At 38.4% G+C, this 20,584-nt stretch overlaps 1 protein-coding gene and 1 pseudogene across 3 annotated transcripts in view; one reads left to right on the top strand and one right to left on the bottom strand.

Moving 5' to 3' along the window:
* Positions 1-20,584, bottom strand: part of BEND6 (BEN domain containing 6) — a 73,291-nt gene that overhangs the window by 40,194 nt on the left and 12,513 nt on the right. For all 3 annotated transcript variants that reach the window (XM_033217524.1, XM_033217526.1, XM_033217525.1), the window contains exon 2: positions 3,748-3,967. In XM_033217524.1, coding sequence (XP_033073415.1) covers positions 3,748-3,867 — 120 coding nt within the window. In that variant the 5' untranslated portion in view covers positions 3,868-3,967. The remainder of the gene's footprint in view (positions 1-3,747; positions 3,968-20,584) is intronic.
* On the top strand, positions 9,899-10,410 carry LOC117087399 (annotated as a pseudogene).

The following is a 20,584-nucleotide window of genomic DNA, read 5'->3' as shown; positions in this document are numbered from 1 at the left end:
AAAGGTTTTAGCTGGGTTCATAGTTGTCAGCTAAAGGCTTCATTTCCCTGACTCCCACATAGCTCAGTGTGACTATGACTAAGTTCGCTCCAATAGGATATGAGCAGGAGTGTTTTGGACCACTGACTTGTTCATAACCTTAAAGGAACAAGCATGCCTTCTTCTGCCTGTATTCTACTTCTTCTGTTGGCAGAGGGGAAGGCATGATGGGAGAGTGAGGGGAGGGTAGACCCAGAGATAGAGGCTGTGTGTTGATGAAGGTAGATCAACAAAGTAAGAGGGACCCTCATCATGTGAAGCTGTGGTAGCACCCCTAAACTACTCTTACTATTAGGTAAGAGGGAAATAAACTTCATCCTGTATAAGCCACTATTATGTTATTTGGGTCTATTTTACAGCCTTTGCAACATATATCATAACTAGTCCAAAATTTAGTACCCAGAAGTAGGAATACCTAAACCCTGAAATATATTTGAATTACTGAGAGGTCAGCTGGTAGGCAAAAAGCTCGCAGGCATGGCATGCTGGATAGCCATTGATTCTTGTTAGATCTTGGGGCGTATTTGGACAACAGTCACCCGGAATACCTTTGAAGGCAGACCACCAGCTTATTGAGCCTGGAAAAAGAATGGTATGTATCAGCTACTCCTTGTCAGTGCTGGTCAGTGTGCAAGCAGACATGGAAGGCTCTCTGAGTGCAGCATGCAATTTAAATTAAGTGAGAGTCCAGTGATATTCAATCTTCAAGTTTTGAAAAAGCCAATTACTTTTATATCTAAATAGCAGGAGGTAAGAAGACTGTATCCTTAAGGCTTTCTCAGGAGCTTTTCTTTAAGTGTTCTTGCCAGATAGTGGGATCCAGCCCAGTGGTAAGCTTCACATGCAGGGTGTTACCTTCAAGCTTTTTGTTTTGTATGGTGTTTAGATAACTGTCATGAATTGGAGAGAAAAGAGGTTGAACACAGATGCCATAATTGAAGAGAACAGTTTTCAGGCTTACAGTCTATGAGCAAATAAAATCTCTGGCTATAGTGAATTTCAATGGAACAAAAAAGAAATAAGTGGTTTAGAAAGCTATTAAGTTTTTGCCAAAGAAGCCACAATTCCGGCCTACAAGAGCATGTGACTGCTTTTACCTCTCAAGCAATCCTTGAGTTCCCCTAAACCTGCATCAGCAGATTAAAACAATGAGATATCATTTTCAGCCATCAATTTGGCAAAAACTAGAAATTTGAATATTAACACTAATGGTTGTAGGCAAGTACAAATATAGGAACCTCTTAAACACTGATGCTGGGCACGTACACTGATGTGAACATTCTCGAAAAGTAATTTTATAATATCCAGTCAAATGAACTGGAAATAAACACAACTTATAAGGTATAAATCACCCTCCTATGGATTTATCCCAGATAAATTGTCACACAGTTTTTTTTTTCTTTCTTCTTTTCTTTTCTTTTTTTTTGAGACAAGGTCTGGCTCTGTCATCCAGCCTGAAGTGCAGTGATGGGAACACAGCTCACTGCAGCCTCAAACTCTTAGACTCAAGCGATCCTCCCACCTCAGCCTCCTAAGTAGCCGGGACTACAGGTGTGAGCAATTGCACCTGATTAATTTAAAACATTTTTTGGTAGAGCCAGGGTCTCCCTGTGTTGCCCAAGCTGGTCACAAACTCCTGGGCTCAAGTGATCCTCCTGCCTCAGTCTTCCAAAGTGCTGGGATTATAGGCATGAGCCACTGCATCCGGCCTCACAAAGTTTCTTAAAAGGACATGTGTAAGGATATTTACTTTGTCATTGTTTGTGGTAGCAAGATGCTGGAGGCAATCTAGGTATTCATCACTGAGGAAAGGATAAATAAAACATGGTGCTATGCAGCAGCTAGAAGCAATGGATCAGACGTATGCATAGCAATATAGATAGGTATTAAAAACAGTGCTAATTGTGTGGAAACAAGCAAAGTATCCATCAATGAATGAATGGATAAAGAAACTGTAGAATTAATATATTTATAAATGGAATATCATTGAGCTCTAAAAAAGAACAAGATCTTGCTATTTGCCACAATGTAGATGAGCCTGGAGGATGTTATGTTAGGTGAAGTAAACCAGACACAGAAAGAAAATTATTGCATGATCTCACTTATATATGGAATCTAAAAAAAGCTTTCAAATGTACAGAGATAGAGAACAAAACAGTCATTACCAGGGCAGATGGGGCTTAGAGGAGAGAAAATGAGGAGATGTAAGTCAGAGGATACGACGTAGCAGAAACATAGAACAAACAAGTTTAGAGATCTAATGTACCACACAAGGACCATAGGTAATAAAATTGTATTGTGTTTGGGATTCATGCTACATGTGTAGATTTCATCTGCTCTTGTCAAAAAAATTTTAAAAATGGGTAACTGTGAGTGATGGATATGTTAATTTGCTTCACTATAGTAACCTTCTTACTATCTATATGTTTCCTATAATGTGATGTTGTATACCTGAAATACACATGATAAAATTTATTTTTTAAAAAACAGTGCTGATTGAAAATCAGAAACAGATTAAGGTCTATATTTTAATACTACTGTACTACCAAATGATGTACACATAAGGTGGCACAGGGTTGTGTGGTTTGTGTTAAATAATAAGAAAAGGATTGGAAACAACTGATACTTATCATAGGGAATCAGTTAAATAAAGGATGGTGAATACACACAGTGCAATAACATGGAGCTATAAAAAATACAAAGCTCTCTGTATAATAATTGAAATACCTTCAAAATATATTAAGTAAAAAAGAAAAGTATAAAACAGTATATATGGTTAGTTTTGTGCCAAAGACAGGGATAAGAATGTATATTCACATTTGATTTATTTGAATGAAGAAACACTGGAAAAGCAAACAAGAAAGCAATAAATGTAATTACTTTTATTGGGAGGCTGGCGGCAGGAACAGGGTAAGTGGGAGACAGGGATGTGAAGGAGACTTTTCACTGTTAACTTTTTAAAAATATTTTAAACCATAAGAATGTAATATTTATTTAAATAAGAATATATGAAATAAAACACTAAATTACAGAGACATACACAAATATATGTATTACAAAAACACACAAATAAAAAGATACAGAAATAAACATATTGATTGGTTGTCCAAAGTATAGGTGGGGAATGGGAGTGGGGAATTCATATTTAAAAGGAACAAATCAATAAATAAAAATAGGAGAGGCGCCCTGACCAAACCAGTGATAAAGACGGGCCACAAACTGGGGTCTAAAAAGAAAAACAAACAGTATGACTTAAAGATGAGGCATTCCAACTTCTTCAGTATTTGGGGGGAGGAAAAAATATTTTCTGACTGTTTGCTGACCTTTTAATTTCTCAGACTATTAAGGAAAGTTTGAAAAACAGAAGCAGGTAAATTGTTGAGTATATTTCTAACTCAACTGTTCAACATTAAAAAGAGAACATAAGATGATGCAGGGGCTTACACCTGTAATCCCAGCACTTAGAGAGGCTGAGGTGGGAGGATCACTTAAGCCTAGGAATTTGAAATCAGCCTGGGCAACACAGGGAGACCCTCTCTCTACAAAACATTTTTAAAAAGAAAAAGAACATAAGATTATATTTTCTCCATTGAACAAAGAAATGAAAAGAATGAAATAAGAGGGAGAATCACTAATAAATTATGAAAGAAATCATGAAATTATGATTGAGCTAGATAATAAAGTTGAATCAAGGTAACAAAAACCAACCTGTCCTTTTTCCATGTCACTATTTGCATTTTCTGAGTCCATTGTCTCTGTCCTTTTCCTCTTTCCTTTTCTAACAGCTTGTGTATCGGTAATTTCATCTGTCTGCAAGATCTTCTGCATTTTCTCAATTAGTTATCAAAGGTTTTCTGAAATCCTAGGAGTAGGGAATACCCATGAAGATGATGCTATTCTGGACGTAGCTCAAAAGTTAATGCTTTCCCTTAAAAACAAAAACAAAAACAAAAACATGACACATAACACATTCACAACTGTATGTTTCATAATGGTACTAGCCACTCAGATAAACCACTTTTATTAATGTTTCCTATTCTTTCTTCCACTGATGAATTTCATACACATTTTCATTTGATGCAAAAGTCTTCCAATTTCATCATCATCACAAAGATTTTCGTATTTTCATGATGTGATATGCAGTGAGTTGTCATTTACAAAATCAAACATTGTAACACTTTTTCGTATTTATAAGTTTTTTTCTTGTCAAAGTTATATTATGAGGAGTCTAAAAAACTAGAAACATTACAAAGTTATAATAACAGTATCTCAGAGAACTGACCTTATATATCTTTAGGAAAAAGACGTTAATAATAGATATCACAAGAACCAAAGACTAAAATATTCCAGGGAAATCAGTAAGAATTTCTTAAAAGGTTTTTTTTCCCCTAAAAGTTCTTAAGTCTTGAAATGCAAGATTTTCCTTGGTGCAAACTGAAGAATTGTGCCATAAAAAATGGGGGAAAAAATCTCAAGGGCAATAGTACTTTCATAAAGATTTTAAGGAATAATCATTTATTCAAATCTGATAAAGTAGGTTGGGTGTGGCGGCTCACACCTGTAATCCCAGCACTTTGGTAGGCCGAGGTGGGAGGATTGCTTGATCCCAGGAGTTCAAGACCAGCCTGGGAAACATGACAAAACCCCATTGCTATAAAAAATACAAAAAAGTTGCTGGGTGTGGTGAATGATGTTAAATGATGAAATTTAACTTTTGCTATTTACAAATGATGCAGCATGTTAGGTCTTAGCATCCTTACTACTTGCATATATTGGCTTGTTTTCATGAAAAAGTATTTAATTATAAATAATAAAACTTTATAGAAAGGACTGAGCTTAGATATCTTCAAGAAATATGTTTACGGCCGGGCGCGGTGGCTCAAGCTTGTAATCCCAGCACTTTGGGAGGCCGAGACGGGCGGATCACGAGGTCAGGAGATCGAGACCATCCTGGCTAATACGGTGAAACCCCGTCTCTACTAAAAAAAATACAAAAACTAGCCGGGCGAGGTGGCGGGCGCCTGTAGTCCCAGCTACTCGGGAGGCTGAGGCAGGAGAATGGCGGAAACCTGGGAGGCGGAGCTTGCAGTGAGCTGAGATCTGGCCACTGCACTCCAGTCCGGGCGACAGAGCGAGACTCCGCCTCAAAAAAAAAAAAAAAAAAAAAAGAATATGTTTACTGTTGAACAGAAAGTAACATATGCTCCTTACCAAATTACACTAAGTCACTATTTTAGAAAACATAATTCTTTGCCTATTTTAAGTGAAAGTCATTATGATCTACTCTAAGCATAAAATATTTGGATGGTCTTGCCAAAAATGCTTGCTGCAACTCTTCTTTGAAAAGTTACTTTAGCCTGGCTGGGCGTGGTGGCTCACGCCTGTAAACCCAGCACTTTGGGAGGCTGAGGCGGGCGGATCACGAGGTCAAGAGATTGAGACCTTCCTGGCTAACACGGTGAAACCCCATCTCTACTAAAAATACAAAAAATTAGCCGGGCACAGTGGCTGGCGCCTGTAGTCCCAGCTACTTGGGAGGCTGAGGCAGGAGAATGGCGTGAACCCAGGGGGCAGAGCTTGCAGTGAGCTGAGATCGTGCCACTGCACTCCAGCCTGGGCGACAGAGCGAGACTCCGTCTCAAAAAGAAAACAAAACAAAACAAAAAACAAAAACAAACAAACAAAAAACAAGAAAAAACTTATTTTAGCCTTTCAAACACATGAATAGTGCTTGAGATAACACAGGACTGTACTGTCAAATCTGACTCACAAATACCAGACAGCTTGCCCAGTATCAATCTTTACTAAGAATTTCAAAGATAGGAGCAATCAAGCCACGTGCAGTGGCTCACACCTGTAACCCTAGCACTTTGGGAGTCCCAGGCAGGCAGATTGCTTGAGCTCAGAAATTCAAGACCAACCTAGGCAACATGGTGAAACCCCATCTCTACTAAAATACAAAAAATTAGCAGGACTTGTTGGCTCACACTTGTAGTTCCAGCTACTCTGGAGGTTGAGGCATGAGAATTGCTTGAACCTGGGAGTCGGAGATTTTAGTGAGCTGAGATCATGCCACTGCACGCCAGCCCAGGAGACAGAGGGAGTCTCTGTCTCCAAAAAAGAAAAAAACAAAAGAACTCACAAAAGCAAGATAAAAAGCAATCAAGAGGCATAGGCAAAGTAGGAAGAGATCCAGGGAAGCCCTGCTGGCTTCCTAGCTCCTTCCTTCTCACATCATGCACTCTGTGGTCCAGAACAATAGGTGAGGCCTCTAAATTAATTTAAAGGGTTACCTCACACAGTGGAGAATGTTTAAGTTGTGATATATCTCCATTTTATATTTCAGAGCTGTGTAGCTTGTATGATATTCTCTAGGAAGTTATAAATCCAGATTCTAGGTATGTTTGCAATAAGCAATCCCTAAACAAGGATATACTGTTAACAGCATTCCATAGATACAAACTGTCCTCCTGGTAAATACATAAGTCTGTTTGTGAGAACAGGGTTGACAAACTTTTTCTGCAAAGGGATAGACAGTAAATATTTTAGGCACTGCAAGCCAACAGGCCAAATGTAGGATATTATACAGGTATTTACATAGCAAGAGTGAAGACAAATTTTCACAAAATTCAAAATCTAATAACTGACTACAACTTTTTGTAAGCCAAGTTTACTAGTGAAAAGAATGGAATTAACAAAAACCATCTTGCTTAATTGGGGTTCAGAGTTAGTGTTCTCTATCATCAAAATCAGTTGCAAATGCTCATATGACCTGTAATGAGATTTTACATATTTCCTCTTTAAAAATGTCTTTCACATTGATAGGTACTGGCATATATTGGTATTAATCCATGAATTTATAATTTTCTTAATTGAGATAAAATTTACACAACATATAAATTCACCATTTTAACCATTTAAAAGTGTGTACATCCATTTAAAGTGTACAATGATTTTTAGTATGTTTATCATATTGCATAACCATCACCAAGAAACTCCATACATCCCAAAATGAGCTTATAATTTTAGTGGAGCATATTAATTTCTTAGAAGACTTTCATAGAATTTTATTAGATTCTTCTCTTGATATTTGCCTTTTGGCATGTCATACTTGAAAACTAATTATTCCCAATTAAAGGTTAGGTGGAAGCACCTCAAATTGCACAATAAAATGGATTTTGAAATATAGAAATTTATCTTGCATTTGCATTGAGATCTGAAAGGCAGTGCTGGAACTGTAATTTGAACTTGAAAATATTATTGCAAATCTGAGTGGGGATGAAGGTATCACATTTTAACTTTTGACAACAGGGGAAGTATATAAAGCAAAGCAGTTTGACTTATGCATCATAAATTAGTTGTTGTTAAAATGACTTTACTTCAGTTTAAGTTTTGCTATAAGTGCTTGTCTTGTATATAATTTTGTCTTATAATTTCTTAATCAATTCAGTTAAGAAACATTATTAAGTTCACAGCAAAAGCTTATTTCAAAAGCCATTCAGTTCTCCATAGACGTATGGAACAACAGTTTCATTCACAAAAAATTTAGTCTTGGCCCCAGTGCAAATATTTGCAGTAAAATATTGCCACTGCTAAGCTATCAAAATGCTGGGTAATAATACGGCAAGTCAGAATATTCAACTTCTATTTGAAGTTCCATGAAAAAATTCATGGAACTGATGATAGCCAAGTCCACAAGAATGAATGTTCACTGTTGACATTGGTTCAATAATACATGATATTTTCAGAAATTGCTGAGGTGATCTTAAAATTTGTATGGAAATGTAAGAGACTTAGAATGGCCAAAACAATCTTGAAGAAGAAGGGTAGTCAAATTTATCGAGGCAGAAATTAGATAAATGGTTTCTTAGGGGTGAGGAGTATGTTGGGGAGAGGAAATTGGTAGAAGGTTTCTTTTAGAGGGAAAAATGTTTTAAAAATGGAATTGTGGCAATGGTTGCAAAATACTGTGGGTATACAAAGAAAACCTCCACATTTAATTGTATATTTTATTTTATTTTATTTCAGACAGGGTCTTGCTCTCTCACCCAGGCTGAAGCGCAGCGGCATGATCCTAAGTCACTGCAGTCTTGAACTCCTGGGCTCAAGGGATCTTCTTGCCTCAGCCTCCAGAGTAGCTGGTACTACAGGCATGCACCATGACACCTGACTAATTTTTAGTTGTTTTTTTTTGTAGAGACACGGTCTCAATATGTTGCCCAGGCTGATCTTGAACTCCTGGCCTCAGGTGATCCTTCTGCTTTGTCCCTCCAAAGCATTACGATTACAGGTATGAGCCACCATACTTGGCTGAATTGTACACCTTTTTTTGCTTTTGAGATAGGGTCTTGCTCTGTCACTCACGCTGGACTATAGTGGTGCAATCTTGTCTCACTTCAGCCTTGACTTCTGGGGATCCTCCTATCTTAGTTTCCCTAATTGCTGGGACTACAGGTGTGTGCCACTATGCCCAGCTGATTTTTTTATTTTTTGTAGAGATGGGGTCTCACTATATTGTCTAGGTTGATTTCAAACTCCTGGCTTCAAGTGACCTTCCTGCCTTGGCCTTCCAAATGCTGGGATTACAGGCATGATCCATTGTGTCTGGCTGAATCATACACTTTAAATGGGTCAATTGCTTGGTTTGTGAATGCTATTTCAATAAAGCTGTTTTTTAAAAATACACATAATGGTTCAAATATTTTCTGCAAAGCACCTGCTAATGACTAATAAAATGAACCACAGGCTTTAAACACTTTACGTTTTCATAAGTTCTGTAAATTTATCTAATTATTTTTCTGATCTACATAAATTTGTAACACATCTTAGTAGATTCCACCTCAGGTTGTACTCAATTAGTGTTTTCTCAGTTTCTTTGAAACTATTTTTGCCCACAGTTTTTTTCACAAAGGCTATTTATAGAGACTAATTTGTTAGTCCCTCTAAACTCAGCATTTGTTTCTCAAATAAAAAACAACTTAGCAGTAACCTGTTGACTCATTAAGAACCAATAAAAACTGATAGTCACTTGCTTGTTATTTAATTGATTATTGTGCTGCTCTCAATGTCCCCAACCCCTTGAGCAACTATCTTGGCTGAAAGGCTAAAAGTTGTAAACTACTGCAGTCAAGTATAATTCAATTATTATAATTTCACTATCTGTAAATGGTTTTCCTTCTTGGTTAACAAATGAGCCATAAGAAATTTATTTGGTTGCACTAATTTTCATTTTTTAATTTTTGTGAAGAAATTCTGCTGTGATGAAATATGAGATATTCCATCTTAAATTTTCTAATTTTTCTCACTGCTATTTTCCTGTGAGTTGCAAATATTGTGATGAGTGCTTAGTTGGCTAATGTTAACATATACGATTTTCTTTCAGCACAACTATAATGTCATTGTATAATAAAAACAATCTGCCAGTTGCAGTGCGCATGCCTGTAATCCCAGTACTTTGGGAAGCTGAGGCAGGTGGATCACTTAAGGCCAGTAATTCAAGGCCAGCCTGGCTAACATGGTGAAACCCCATCTGTACTAAAAACACAAAAATTAGCTGGGTGTGGTGATGTGCACCTGTAATCCCAGCTACTCGGGAGGCTGAGGCAGGAGAATCGCTTGAACCCAGGAGGCAGAGGTTGCAGTGAGCCAAGATTGAGATACCACACTCCAGCCTTGGTGACACAGCAAGACTCTGTCTCAAACAAAGAAACCCCACAATCCTTTGCCACCTAATTTTATAACAAAATAATCTACGCTCCACTCTGCCTTAAAAGCACTAATGCTAATTTTATCTTTTTTTCTTATTTGGCATGATTGGCATGCACTGATAATAAAAAATAAATTTAAAAATTGTTTCCAGGTAGTGTGTGGGTCTTGAGGCCAAGAATGGCCCCTGCTGTCACCAACATGGAGACTTTGTATTGTGTCCTGTTCTTAGTGCTTGAATGTCCCTGAATGTCCTAACCTGAAGCTGAAGAAGCCGCCCTGACTGCACATGGTATTGGCCATGACTGTGTATGCTCTGGTGGTGGTGTCTTACTTCCTTACCACTGGAGGAATAATTTATGATGTTATTGTTGAACCTGCAAGTGTTAGCTCTATGACTGATGAACACAGGCATTAGAGGCCAGTAGCTTTCTTGGCCTACAGAGTAAATGGACAACATATTATGAAAGGACTTGCATCCAGCTTCCTGCTTACAATGGGAGGTTTAGGTTTCGTAATCCTGGAACAATTGAACGCACCAAATCCCAAAACTCAATAGATTTCTTCTTCTATTCATTAAATTCATCTGTGTCCTATTGAGTTTTTTCATGGCTAGAAGGAAAAAACTTCATGAGAAGGAAATTGCTGGGCTATCTGATGGGTTAGAGTGCTTTTGAGAAGAAATCAGTGGATACTGGATTTGTGCCTGTCAATGAAGTTTTAAAGGCTGTACCAATCCTCTAATGTGAAATGTGGAAAAGAATGGAGAGCAGCAGTAAAAGAAATACCTTGTGAAAAAACAGGAAGTCTATTGAAGCTTGGACTAGAATTTCCTCTTGGTATCAAAGAGACAAGTTTATCACTGTATTTTTTTTTTCCTGCTGACCTAATGATATACCAACAATGTTGAGAGGCATTTTCTTCTTAGTTTTCCATTTTCTAAAAGAAAATATACTCCATATCTACAACTATAATATTGAATAAAGTGATTATTTTTTACAATCCCCTTAACATTTTTTGGAGATGACATTTCTGATTTTCAGAAATTAACATAAAATCAGGAAGCAAGATTCCATAGGCTGAGAACTCTGGACAGCTGATCAGCTTTACCTAAGGTGCTTTGCCTTTATTTTTTAATTTCATTTTATTATTATTTTTTGAGACAGAGTTTCGCTCTTGTTGCCCAGGCTGGAATGCAATGGCTCGATCTTGGCTCACTGCAAACTCCACCTCCCGGGTTCAAGTGAGTCTCCCACCTCAGCCTCCCAAGTAGCTGGGATTACAGGCGCCCGCCATCATGCCTGGGTAATTTTTGTATTTTTGTAAAGACGGGATTTCACCAGGTTGGCCAGGCTGGTCTTGAACTTGTGACCTCAGGTGATCTGCCTGCCTTGGCCTCACAAAGTGCTGGGATTATAGGTGTGAGCCACTGTGCCCGGCCTGCTTTGTCTTTAAATAGAGTATGTGATGGTAGATTACTTGAGATATGTGTGTAAACTCTTTCCTGAACAATAAGATATATGAGAGGAGCAGAAATAATTTTTCTAATTAAAAATAAAATAAAATGCCATGGCATGACAATATGCATGCCACTCAAAATGTTGTCAGTTATTAAAGCTGTATCACTATGATTTGTGGTCCACTTAGCAGTACTTTAAAGCAATGAAGTTGTCCCATATGGTCTCTGTCACTACTACTTAACTCTACTCTCATAGTATGAAAACAAGCATAGGCAATACATAAACACATTAAGTGTGGCGATGTTCCAATTGTGGAACATCCACATCCAAGTGTGGCAATGTGGATATTTATGAACACTGATACTTTAAGTTTATATAATTTTATATATAATAAAATGTTATGTTGATTTTTAAAAACTTCTTAAATCCGTAAAAAATATTCTTACCTTAAGGCTGTACAATAATAGAGAGCAGGCAGATGAACCATAATTTGTGAAAACTTGACCTAGAGATCCATATATTTATCATATTTAAAAGGAGTTTAGATGGTATCACCTGCCTTCTTTTATTTCATCTTCATTTCTTTCTCTGGTGGGCAGGCCATTTGTTTTAATTCCTTTTCCTCCATTGCCTTACATTACTGCAAATATTACTGACAAATTAAAAACAGTACTCTACTCTCCCCTTACTAACAGTTTTGCTTTCCTCAGTTTCAGTTACCTTCAGTGAACTACAGTCTGAAAACACTAAATGGGAAGTTCCAGAAATAAATAATCTACAAGTTTAGGCTGGGTGCAATGACTTGTGCCTGTAATCTCAGCACTTTGGGAGGCTGAGGTGGGCGGATCACTTGAGGCCAGGAGTGCAAGATCAGTCTGGACAACTGATCTTGGCAAAACCACATCTCTACAAAAAATACAAAAAGCTAGCTGGGCATGGAGGTGTGCCTGTAGTCCCAGATACTCAGGAGGCTGAGGTGGGAGGATCACCTGAGCTGGGAAGCTGAGACTGTGGAGAGCCCTAATTGTGCCACTGCGCTCCAGCCTGGGTGACAGAATGACACCCTGTCTCAAAAAAAGAAAAAAATTGTAAGTTTAAAATGAATGCCATACTGAGTAGTGTAATGAGATCTTGTGCTATACCACTTACCCAGCATGTGAGTTGTCCTTTTGTCCAGCATATCCATACTGTATACACTAAGGTAGTCTTCTCAGTTATCATCTCACATCATTACCATACTTAGTACAGAAAGATATTTTGAGAGGAAGACCACATTCACCTAGCTTTTATTACAGCATATCATTATAATTGTTCTATATTACTATTAGTTATGGTTATTAATGTCTTACTGTGCCTAATTAATAAATTAAACATTATCATAGGTATGTATTGAAAAAAACACAGTATATACAGAGTTTGGTACAACCCACCATTTCAGGCATCCACTAGCATCTTAGAATGAATCCTCCGTGGATAAGGGGGCACTACTTGTACTTGAGAGACAAAATATGCACCCTCTAAGTTCCTACAACAGAATTATTATTTGATAAAACTAAATTTCATCAGGTTTAACTGATATGGACCTGTTAAGTACTATTTAGTGACGGCAACAGATGCCAGAATCTTACTTCACTGGGGTTGCTGATAATTCAGAATGGGTGGAGAGCTCTTTTTTCCACAGTCAAAAGAAAAGATTGTTTACTTCAGGAAGGGTTCTCTCAACATATATCCCACTGTCTCCCTTTTGGTTTATGTTTTGCCAAATGCATCATCATCACACGTTCAGTAAATCCAGGGCAATAGATGCCTTCTGATTATTCTTTATTTTTCCTTCCTTTGTACAGTAGATCAATGCTCCACTGGAAAATCAATTTTAACAGTAAAACTATATGGTAACCCCAAGTCTTTTATATGATTCCTCCTCTTCTCAACCACCCAAGTTTCCCTGTTCAGAGGAAATGAAATATTCTTCCTATGGACTGATTGTGTCTCACCATCCTCCAAATTCATATGTTGAAGCCTTAACCGCCAATGTGACTGTGTTTAGGGATAGGACATTTAGCAGGCAATTAAGATTAATTGAGATTGTAAGGTTGGGGCCCTAATGGGATAGGATTAGTGGCCCTATAAGAAGATGAAGAGAGGGAGAGATATAGCTATCTCATAGGGCCACTAATCCTATCACATCTCTTTCTTTGTCATGTGAGGTCACAGCAAGAAGGATGCCACCTGTAAGCCAGACATAGAGCCTTCACCAGCAACTGAACCTTGCTGGGCCTGTTCTTGTACTTTCTAACTAATGGAATTGTGAGAAACAAATTTTTATTGTTTAAGCCACCCAGTCTATGGTGTTTGTTACGGCAGCCTGAGCTTACTGATACATTTCTATTGGAAAATGGGGTTTCAGTTTTCTACTGAGAACTTAAGTGCTTAGACTACTGTAGAAAGTGACATAATTGAGAAACACATCTTCTTTTTATCTGAAAGGCAGTAATGCTCATTATAAAAGTGAAAGATCACACATAGTGTATGAAATAAAAGTGTAAAAGTCTTCCTTTCAATTCTTTTTCCTTTTAAAGTACATAGTTTACAAGAGTTACACTTTGTTACTTTAAACTTTATTAATTCCTGCTAAAAATTAATTTAGTCTTGCAAAATCATTAAAAACAAATTAGTTATAAAATTCTTTTTTTTTTTTTTTTTGAGACGGAGTCTCGCTCTGCCGCCCAGCTGGAGTGCTGTGGCCGGATCTCAGCTCACTGCAAGCTCCGCCTCCCGGGTTCACGCCATTCTCCTGCCTCAGCCTCCCTAGTAGCTGGGACTACAGGCGCCCGCCACCTCGCCCAGCTAATTTTTTTTTGTATTTTTTTAGTAGAGATGGGGTTTCACCGTGTTAGCCAGGATGGTCTTGATCTCCTGACCTTGTGATCCGCCCGTCTCAGCCTCCCAAAGTGCTGGGATTACAGGCTTGAGCCACCGCGGCCGGCCTAAAATTCTTATAAGGAAACATATGGTGGCTGGGCATGGTGGCTTACACCTGTAATCTCAGCACTTTGGGAGGCCGAGACAGGTGGACCACTTGAGCTCAGAGGTTCGAGACCAGCCTGGCCAAAGTGGGGAAACTCCATCTCTACTAAAAATACAAATATTAGTCAGGCCTGGTGGCACATGGCTTTAATTTCAGCTACTCAGGAGGCTGAGGCAGGAGAATTGCTTGAACCCAGGAAGGGGATGTTGCGGTGAGCTGAGATCATGTCACTGCACTCCAGCCTGGGCGACAGAATAAGATCCTGTCAAAAAAAAAAAGGAAAAGAAAAGTAAAAAGAAAACAAACGTATGGCAAAACTTTATGCGACTGGATTTTTCAAAGATTTCTTGGCTATGATACCAAAGGGCATAGGCAATAAAACAAAAAAATAGGAATACTGGACTTCATGCAAATTAAAGTTTTGTGCATCAAAAGTCACTATTAACAGAGTTAAAAAGGCAACCCATAGAATATGAGAAAATATTTTCAAATCATGTATTTAATAAGAGATTAGTATCCAGAATGCACAGAATTCTTAAAATTTAACAAAAAAATGATTCACAATGGGTAAAGGACTTGAATGGACTTTTTTCCATAGAAGATATACAAATGGCTGATATCACATGAAAAGGTGCTCAGTATCACTAATCATTAGGAAATGCAAATCAAAACTACAAGGAGAAACTACCTCATAGCTATTAGGATGGCTACAAACAAAAAACCAAAATCATAAGTATTGGTAAGGATATAGAGGAACTGGAACCCTGTGCACTGCTGGTGGTAATGTAAGATGGTGCAGCCACTGCTGGAAAACAGTACAGAACCTTCTAGAAAAATTACAAATAAAATTATGATATGATCCAGCAATTCCACTTCTGGATATATACTAAACAGAATTAAAGCAGAGTCTTGAAGAGAGACTTGCATATCCATGTTCATAGCAGCATTATTCACAATAGCTGAAAGGGGCAAGCAATCCATGTTCATCGAAAGATGAATAAATAAGCTAAATGGGCACAAACATATAATGTAATAGTATTCAACCTTTAAAAGGAAGGAAATTCTGATGTTCCACAACATGGATTTACCTTGAGAACATTATGCTAAGTGAAATATGCCAGTTCCAAAAATACAAATATTGTATGATTCCACTTACATGAGGTACCAGAATAGTCAAATTCATAGAGACAGAAAGTAGAATGGTGGTTGCCAGGGGCTGGGGGGAAGTGAGGGAATAGGAATTATTGCTTAATGAGCACAGAAGTTCAGTTTTGTAACATGAAAAGTATCTTGGAGATGGATGGCAGTGATGGTTGCACAATAACACGAAGGTACTTAAGGTCACTGAACCAAACAGTTAAAATGATTAAGATGGTAAATTTTATGTGATGTGTGTTTTACCACAAGAAAAAACTTGGACAAAAACAAATTAGTTTACAAAAGCATAGTTTTTATATTATCCCTAGTTGTATTAATATTAAACTTTTCTCTTGCAGATATGATTTGGTTAAAGAGCAAATCCTCAAGTTTCTTCACAAACACACAGTTCACTCAAAACCAATCAGATATAGACATATCAGACCTTATTTAGAATGTCTACTTTCTAGTAGATTTCAGGTCAATATTATGTTATAAATTCCATACACAGGTGATTCAATGTTTACGTTAGCTGCCAATTAGCAAATTCAGAAGGAGTATTATGAATATGGCTAGGTATTACATACTACCAGTTTCTGATAGGTAGTAAAAAAATTCACTATGTGGCTATCTGCTCCCAATTTATTTATTTATTTATTTATTAAAAGAACACATCTTATTAATTCTTTAGATAGTTGCAGGAGATGAGATGAAACGTGAACACAGCCATGATAACACTTAACAATATGTGGTTGGGGCAGAGTGCGGTTGTTCACGCCTGTAATCCTAGTACTTTGGGAGGCCAAGGTGGGCAGATCACCTGAGTTTGGGAGTTTGCAACAAGCCCAGCCAACGTGGTAAAACAAAAATTAGCCGGGCATGGTGGCTTGTACCTGTAATCCCAGCTACTGGGAAGGCTAAGGCACGAGAATCGCTTGAACCTGGGAGGCGGAGGTTGTGGTGAGCTGAGATCATGCCACTGCACTCCAGCCTGCATGACAGAGTGAGACTCTGTCTCAAAAAAAGAAAAAGAAAAAGTAGTTGGAGGAAGAATATATAAGCCAATGGCTTTAAATTTTTTTTGACTGTTACAGTAAAAAATACATTTTGCTCTAGAAAACACACACACACACAACTAAAACAAAATTTTAAGAAACATATTTCCCTTACTACATGCAATGCACTCTCTCAGTTTCTATTCTGTCTGCTCTATTTTATTTCATTTAAAAAAGGGGCTGGTCATAGCACATTAAACTGATTTCACAACCCATTAATGGATTAAAATCCATAGTTCGAAAAACAATGTCCTAAGCAACATCCAAATTATGAAAAACACAGTGTCTCAGCACTGAAAACTAGCAAAAGGGGAATTTTTGTAATTAATGGAAGCAAATCAAAACATAAATTCTCAATGCATTTATGTTTAATTTTAACAAATCAATGACATACCTAATGCAGGAATTCAAAAGCCACCTCTGAAATTCTAAAAAAAAAAAGTCACCAAACCTAAGGAAACTAAATTAATATCAAAATATAATACAGGTGTCTCATCTGCCTTTGTATTTAAATATAAGTCCTCCATTAGGGATTCAATTAAAAATTTTGAAAGGCAAGTACAGCACTACAATAAAACCTAAGTACCCTTTCATAGGTTTCAAAAGTTTTGGATTGCTGTATACATACATCAGTTTCAAAAGGTATAGACATAAAAGAGCCCTTGTAGTACTCAGGTCAGAATATGAACTGAAGACTCCCTGTTAATGAATTAAAAATGGCAGGAAACTAGTGCCAACATAATTCTAAATAGCCAGTGACTGGCTTAATGATTTCTATAAAATGGACTACTAGTTTCAGTCCAGCTGCTTAGCAAGATGGGGCATGGAGGAACGAGATGTCTATATTATGTATTTTTAGTTATATATGCTCTAGAGGAAGACAAATCAAGATTGAAATGGCTGTAAATTATTGGGTGCATTCTGAGCACTCCAACCCTGAGACAGCACTCTGCTGAACAAAACAAATGCATGAATGGCTTTCTCACCAAAGCGTTCTGATTTCTAGAGGGAAAACGATTGGGTTTTACTAATGTCCATTGGGCAGCATTTCAACTTACTGTCTGTTTTTACTTCCTTCATTTTCGGTTTTTTTTCTTTGGATTTTTTTTTTTTTTTTTTTTTTTTTGAGACGGAGTCTCATTCTGTCACCCAGGCTGGAGTGCAGCGGCATGATCCCGGCTCACACAACCTCTGCCTCCTGGGTTCGAGTGATTCTCCTGCCTCAGCCTCCCAAGTAGCTGGGACTACAGGCACCCACCACTACGTCTGGCTAATTTTTTGTATTTTTAGTAGAGACGGGGTTTCACCGTGTTAGCCAGGATGGTCTCAAGCTCCTGACCTTGTGATCCGCCCACTTCGGCCTCCCAAAGTGCTGGGATTACAGGCCCGGCCACTTCCCTCATTTTCAAATAACATAAATATTTTCAATTTCCAAGTTGTTCTGGCAATATCATGATTAAAAAGATGGTCAATATGCTTTGAGATGGTTCGATGATGCTGCCAAACTATTATGGCATAACTTGGACTGGATTAGAGATTATGCAGGAGCGTAAGTAACATTATGTTTGCGCCAAGTGCAGTGGCTCACACCTGTAATCCCAGTGTTTTGGGAGGCTGAGGTGGGAGGATTGCTTGAGCCCAGGAATTTAAGATCAACCTGAGCAACATGGTGAGAATCCATTTCTACAAAAAATTAAAAAAAATTAGCCAGGCATGGTGGGCCACACCTATAGTCCCAGCTACTGGGGAGGCTGAGGTGGGAGGATCACGAGAGCCCAGGAGTTTGAGGCTGCAGTGAGCTTTGTTACTTCTGCTGCACTCCAGCCTGGGTGACAGAGTGAGAATCTGTCTCAAAAAAAAAAAAAAGAAAGAAAGAAAAGAAAAGAAACATTATGCTTGAGGGGCTATAGACCTGAATCATTTTATATTTTCCATGATGGGAAAGGAAAGAAAAACATTCTTATCTTTCTGGAGTTTGTGGATGTACTTTTACTGAAGCTAATTGAATGAGTAAGCAGTGATATCATGTGTTTTCATATGTGTAATCATTATCTAGAAAAGAAATTAATTTAGTTCCCTATACTGCCCTATATGACATCCTCGGATCTCTCCAATCCTGCCTCTTTCACTTAATAACAATAAAAACATAGCTAACATTTACTGAGTATTCAGTATGTAGAAGGTGCTAGTCTATGCATTTAACCTGTACTAACTCACTTAATCCTCACAGACACCCTCTGGGGTAGCAACAAGTATTATCCACACTTTACAGATGAGGCAGCTGAGGTCCCCAGTGGAACCTGGCAACCACTCCTAGTTGGTAACCCATAAACAGGCTCAAGCCAGAACTTAGAAACTAATCATCAAGTCAGCTTTGTAACAGGTTGTCAATTCCAATGAGATTTTTGCTTTTTTCACTTCAAGTAGTCCCTTACAGGGCCCTCCTAGGCTAAGTTTCTGCCCTGTAGTACCATTCCCACAGAGACTGGAGTCTTGGCTTGCTCATTAGTGTTTATTAGGCTATAGTCCTAGTTAAATGCTAGAGAAGGAGATCCTTTCTTTGGCCCTCCAGATCCTTTCTCTGGCTGTCTCTGTGTCACTCTCTGACTCTGGAGTTTGACCTGTTTGGGCTCCTCACTCTCTTTCCTGCTGAGTTCAGCCAATGAGTGTCCAGGCATGAGATCAGAGGGAGAGAGGACAGTGAGTCAGGAGAATTTATCCTCCTGGCTCCCACCCTGTGGGGTCACTTCAGATTTCATGTACCCCTCTCCTTTCAGGTTGCAATAACCTGGCCTTTCTTCTCCTTTGGTCCAGGGCTGGTAACATTTCCACTGTGACTAGCCCTGAGGTACAGCATGATCCCTCATGGTTTCTCTATACCCAGCCCACACTTTCTTAAATAGTCCCTTAGTTAAAGCCTTTCAAATCATCCAAATTTCAGTGGGCCATCTATTTCTTGCCGGAACTTTGGCTGATACAACATAGCAGGGCTCCTCATACCTCCTGACTGCCTGTGTGTCTATTTGCTGCCAGTCAGTGGATTGCTTCCGTTGCCAGTACTTCCACCTGTTATCTCCCTACAGACATCTGATACTGACAATGTACCTGATCTACACTATTTGTTTACTGGGTTATTACTGTTCTATTGGATATGGCTTGTATTTCTAATTTCCATGTTCTGACATGATCCATCCTACCACTGATCACGCTCTATTTCCAGTGGCAAAGGGGTTTATTTTTTTGCTATTTTCTTCATGCATGCTTATATGTGTATTACTGGATCAATACCCCTAGTATTGCTGGTATCACTGGCTCCACATGTTAGCTTCATCATCTGTACCAGAGTCTCTTTGTTGCTAATGACCTGGCAAGAGAACCAAGTACTAAATGACCCAGTCTTTGTCTTATCGGAAATTAAACAATGTGGCTGGCTTACTTTCATCTTGATGTGTTCACGAAGAAGACTATAGCACAGAGGTAATAGCACAGAAATAAGAGGCTGGGAAAAGTGGAAGGCAATCTTCACCTGCTCCACAGTGTCACTTATCCCAATCAATTGTCAATAAAAAGCCTGTAGGCACAGGCGGAACTATCTGAAAATTTGCACAAGAACATTTTCTTCTTGGCTATTATTGTGTTACTACTTGTCCCCCCAATAATTATGTTCCTTCCCCTATATTTATTAAAAAAACAGGCCCAGCATGGTGGCTCACACCTGTAATCCCAGCACTCTGGGAGGCTGAGGCAGGCGGATCACCTTAGGTCAGGAGTTCAAGACCAGCCTTGCCAACATGGTGAAACTCTATCTCTGCTAAATATACAAAAATTAGCCAGGCATGGTGGCAAGTGCCTGTAACCCCAGCTACTCCGGAGTCTGAAGCAAGAGAACTGCTTGAACCCAGGAGGTGGAGGTTGCAGTGAGCTGAGATCATGCCATTGCACTCCAGCCTGGGTGACAGAGCAAGACTTAGTCTCAAAAAACAAACAAACAAACAAAAAACAAACCACAGGTTCAGAGTTAAGCCTACAGAGGAGTAAAATCAATTAAAAGTTCTATTTTAGGAGGACTATAGGTCATGTCAACTGTTTTCTACTTCACATTTTTTTGACTAACGTGGAACTTTCAATTCATCTTGAAAGTTGAGAGCAAAATGAGATTA

The sequence above is a fragment of the Trachypithecus francoisi genome, unplaced genomic scaffold (assembly GCF_009764315.1).
Source record: "Trachypithecus francoisi isolate TF-2019V2 unplaced genomic scaffold, Tfra_2.0 Lachesis_group10, whole genome shotgun sequence".
Classification (NCBI taxonomy): Eukaryota; Metazoa; Chordata; class Mammalia; order Primates; family Cercopithecidae; genus Trachypithecus; species Trachypithecus francoisi.
The sequence above is the reverse complement of the archived record's forward strand: the minus strand, read 5'-3'. Positions and strand labels throughout refer to the sequence as shown.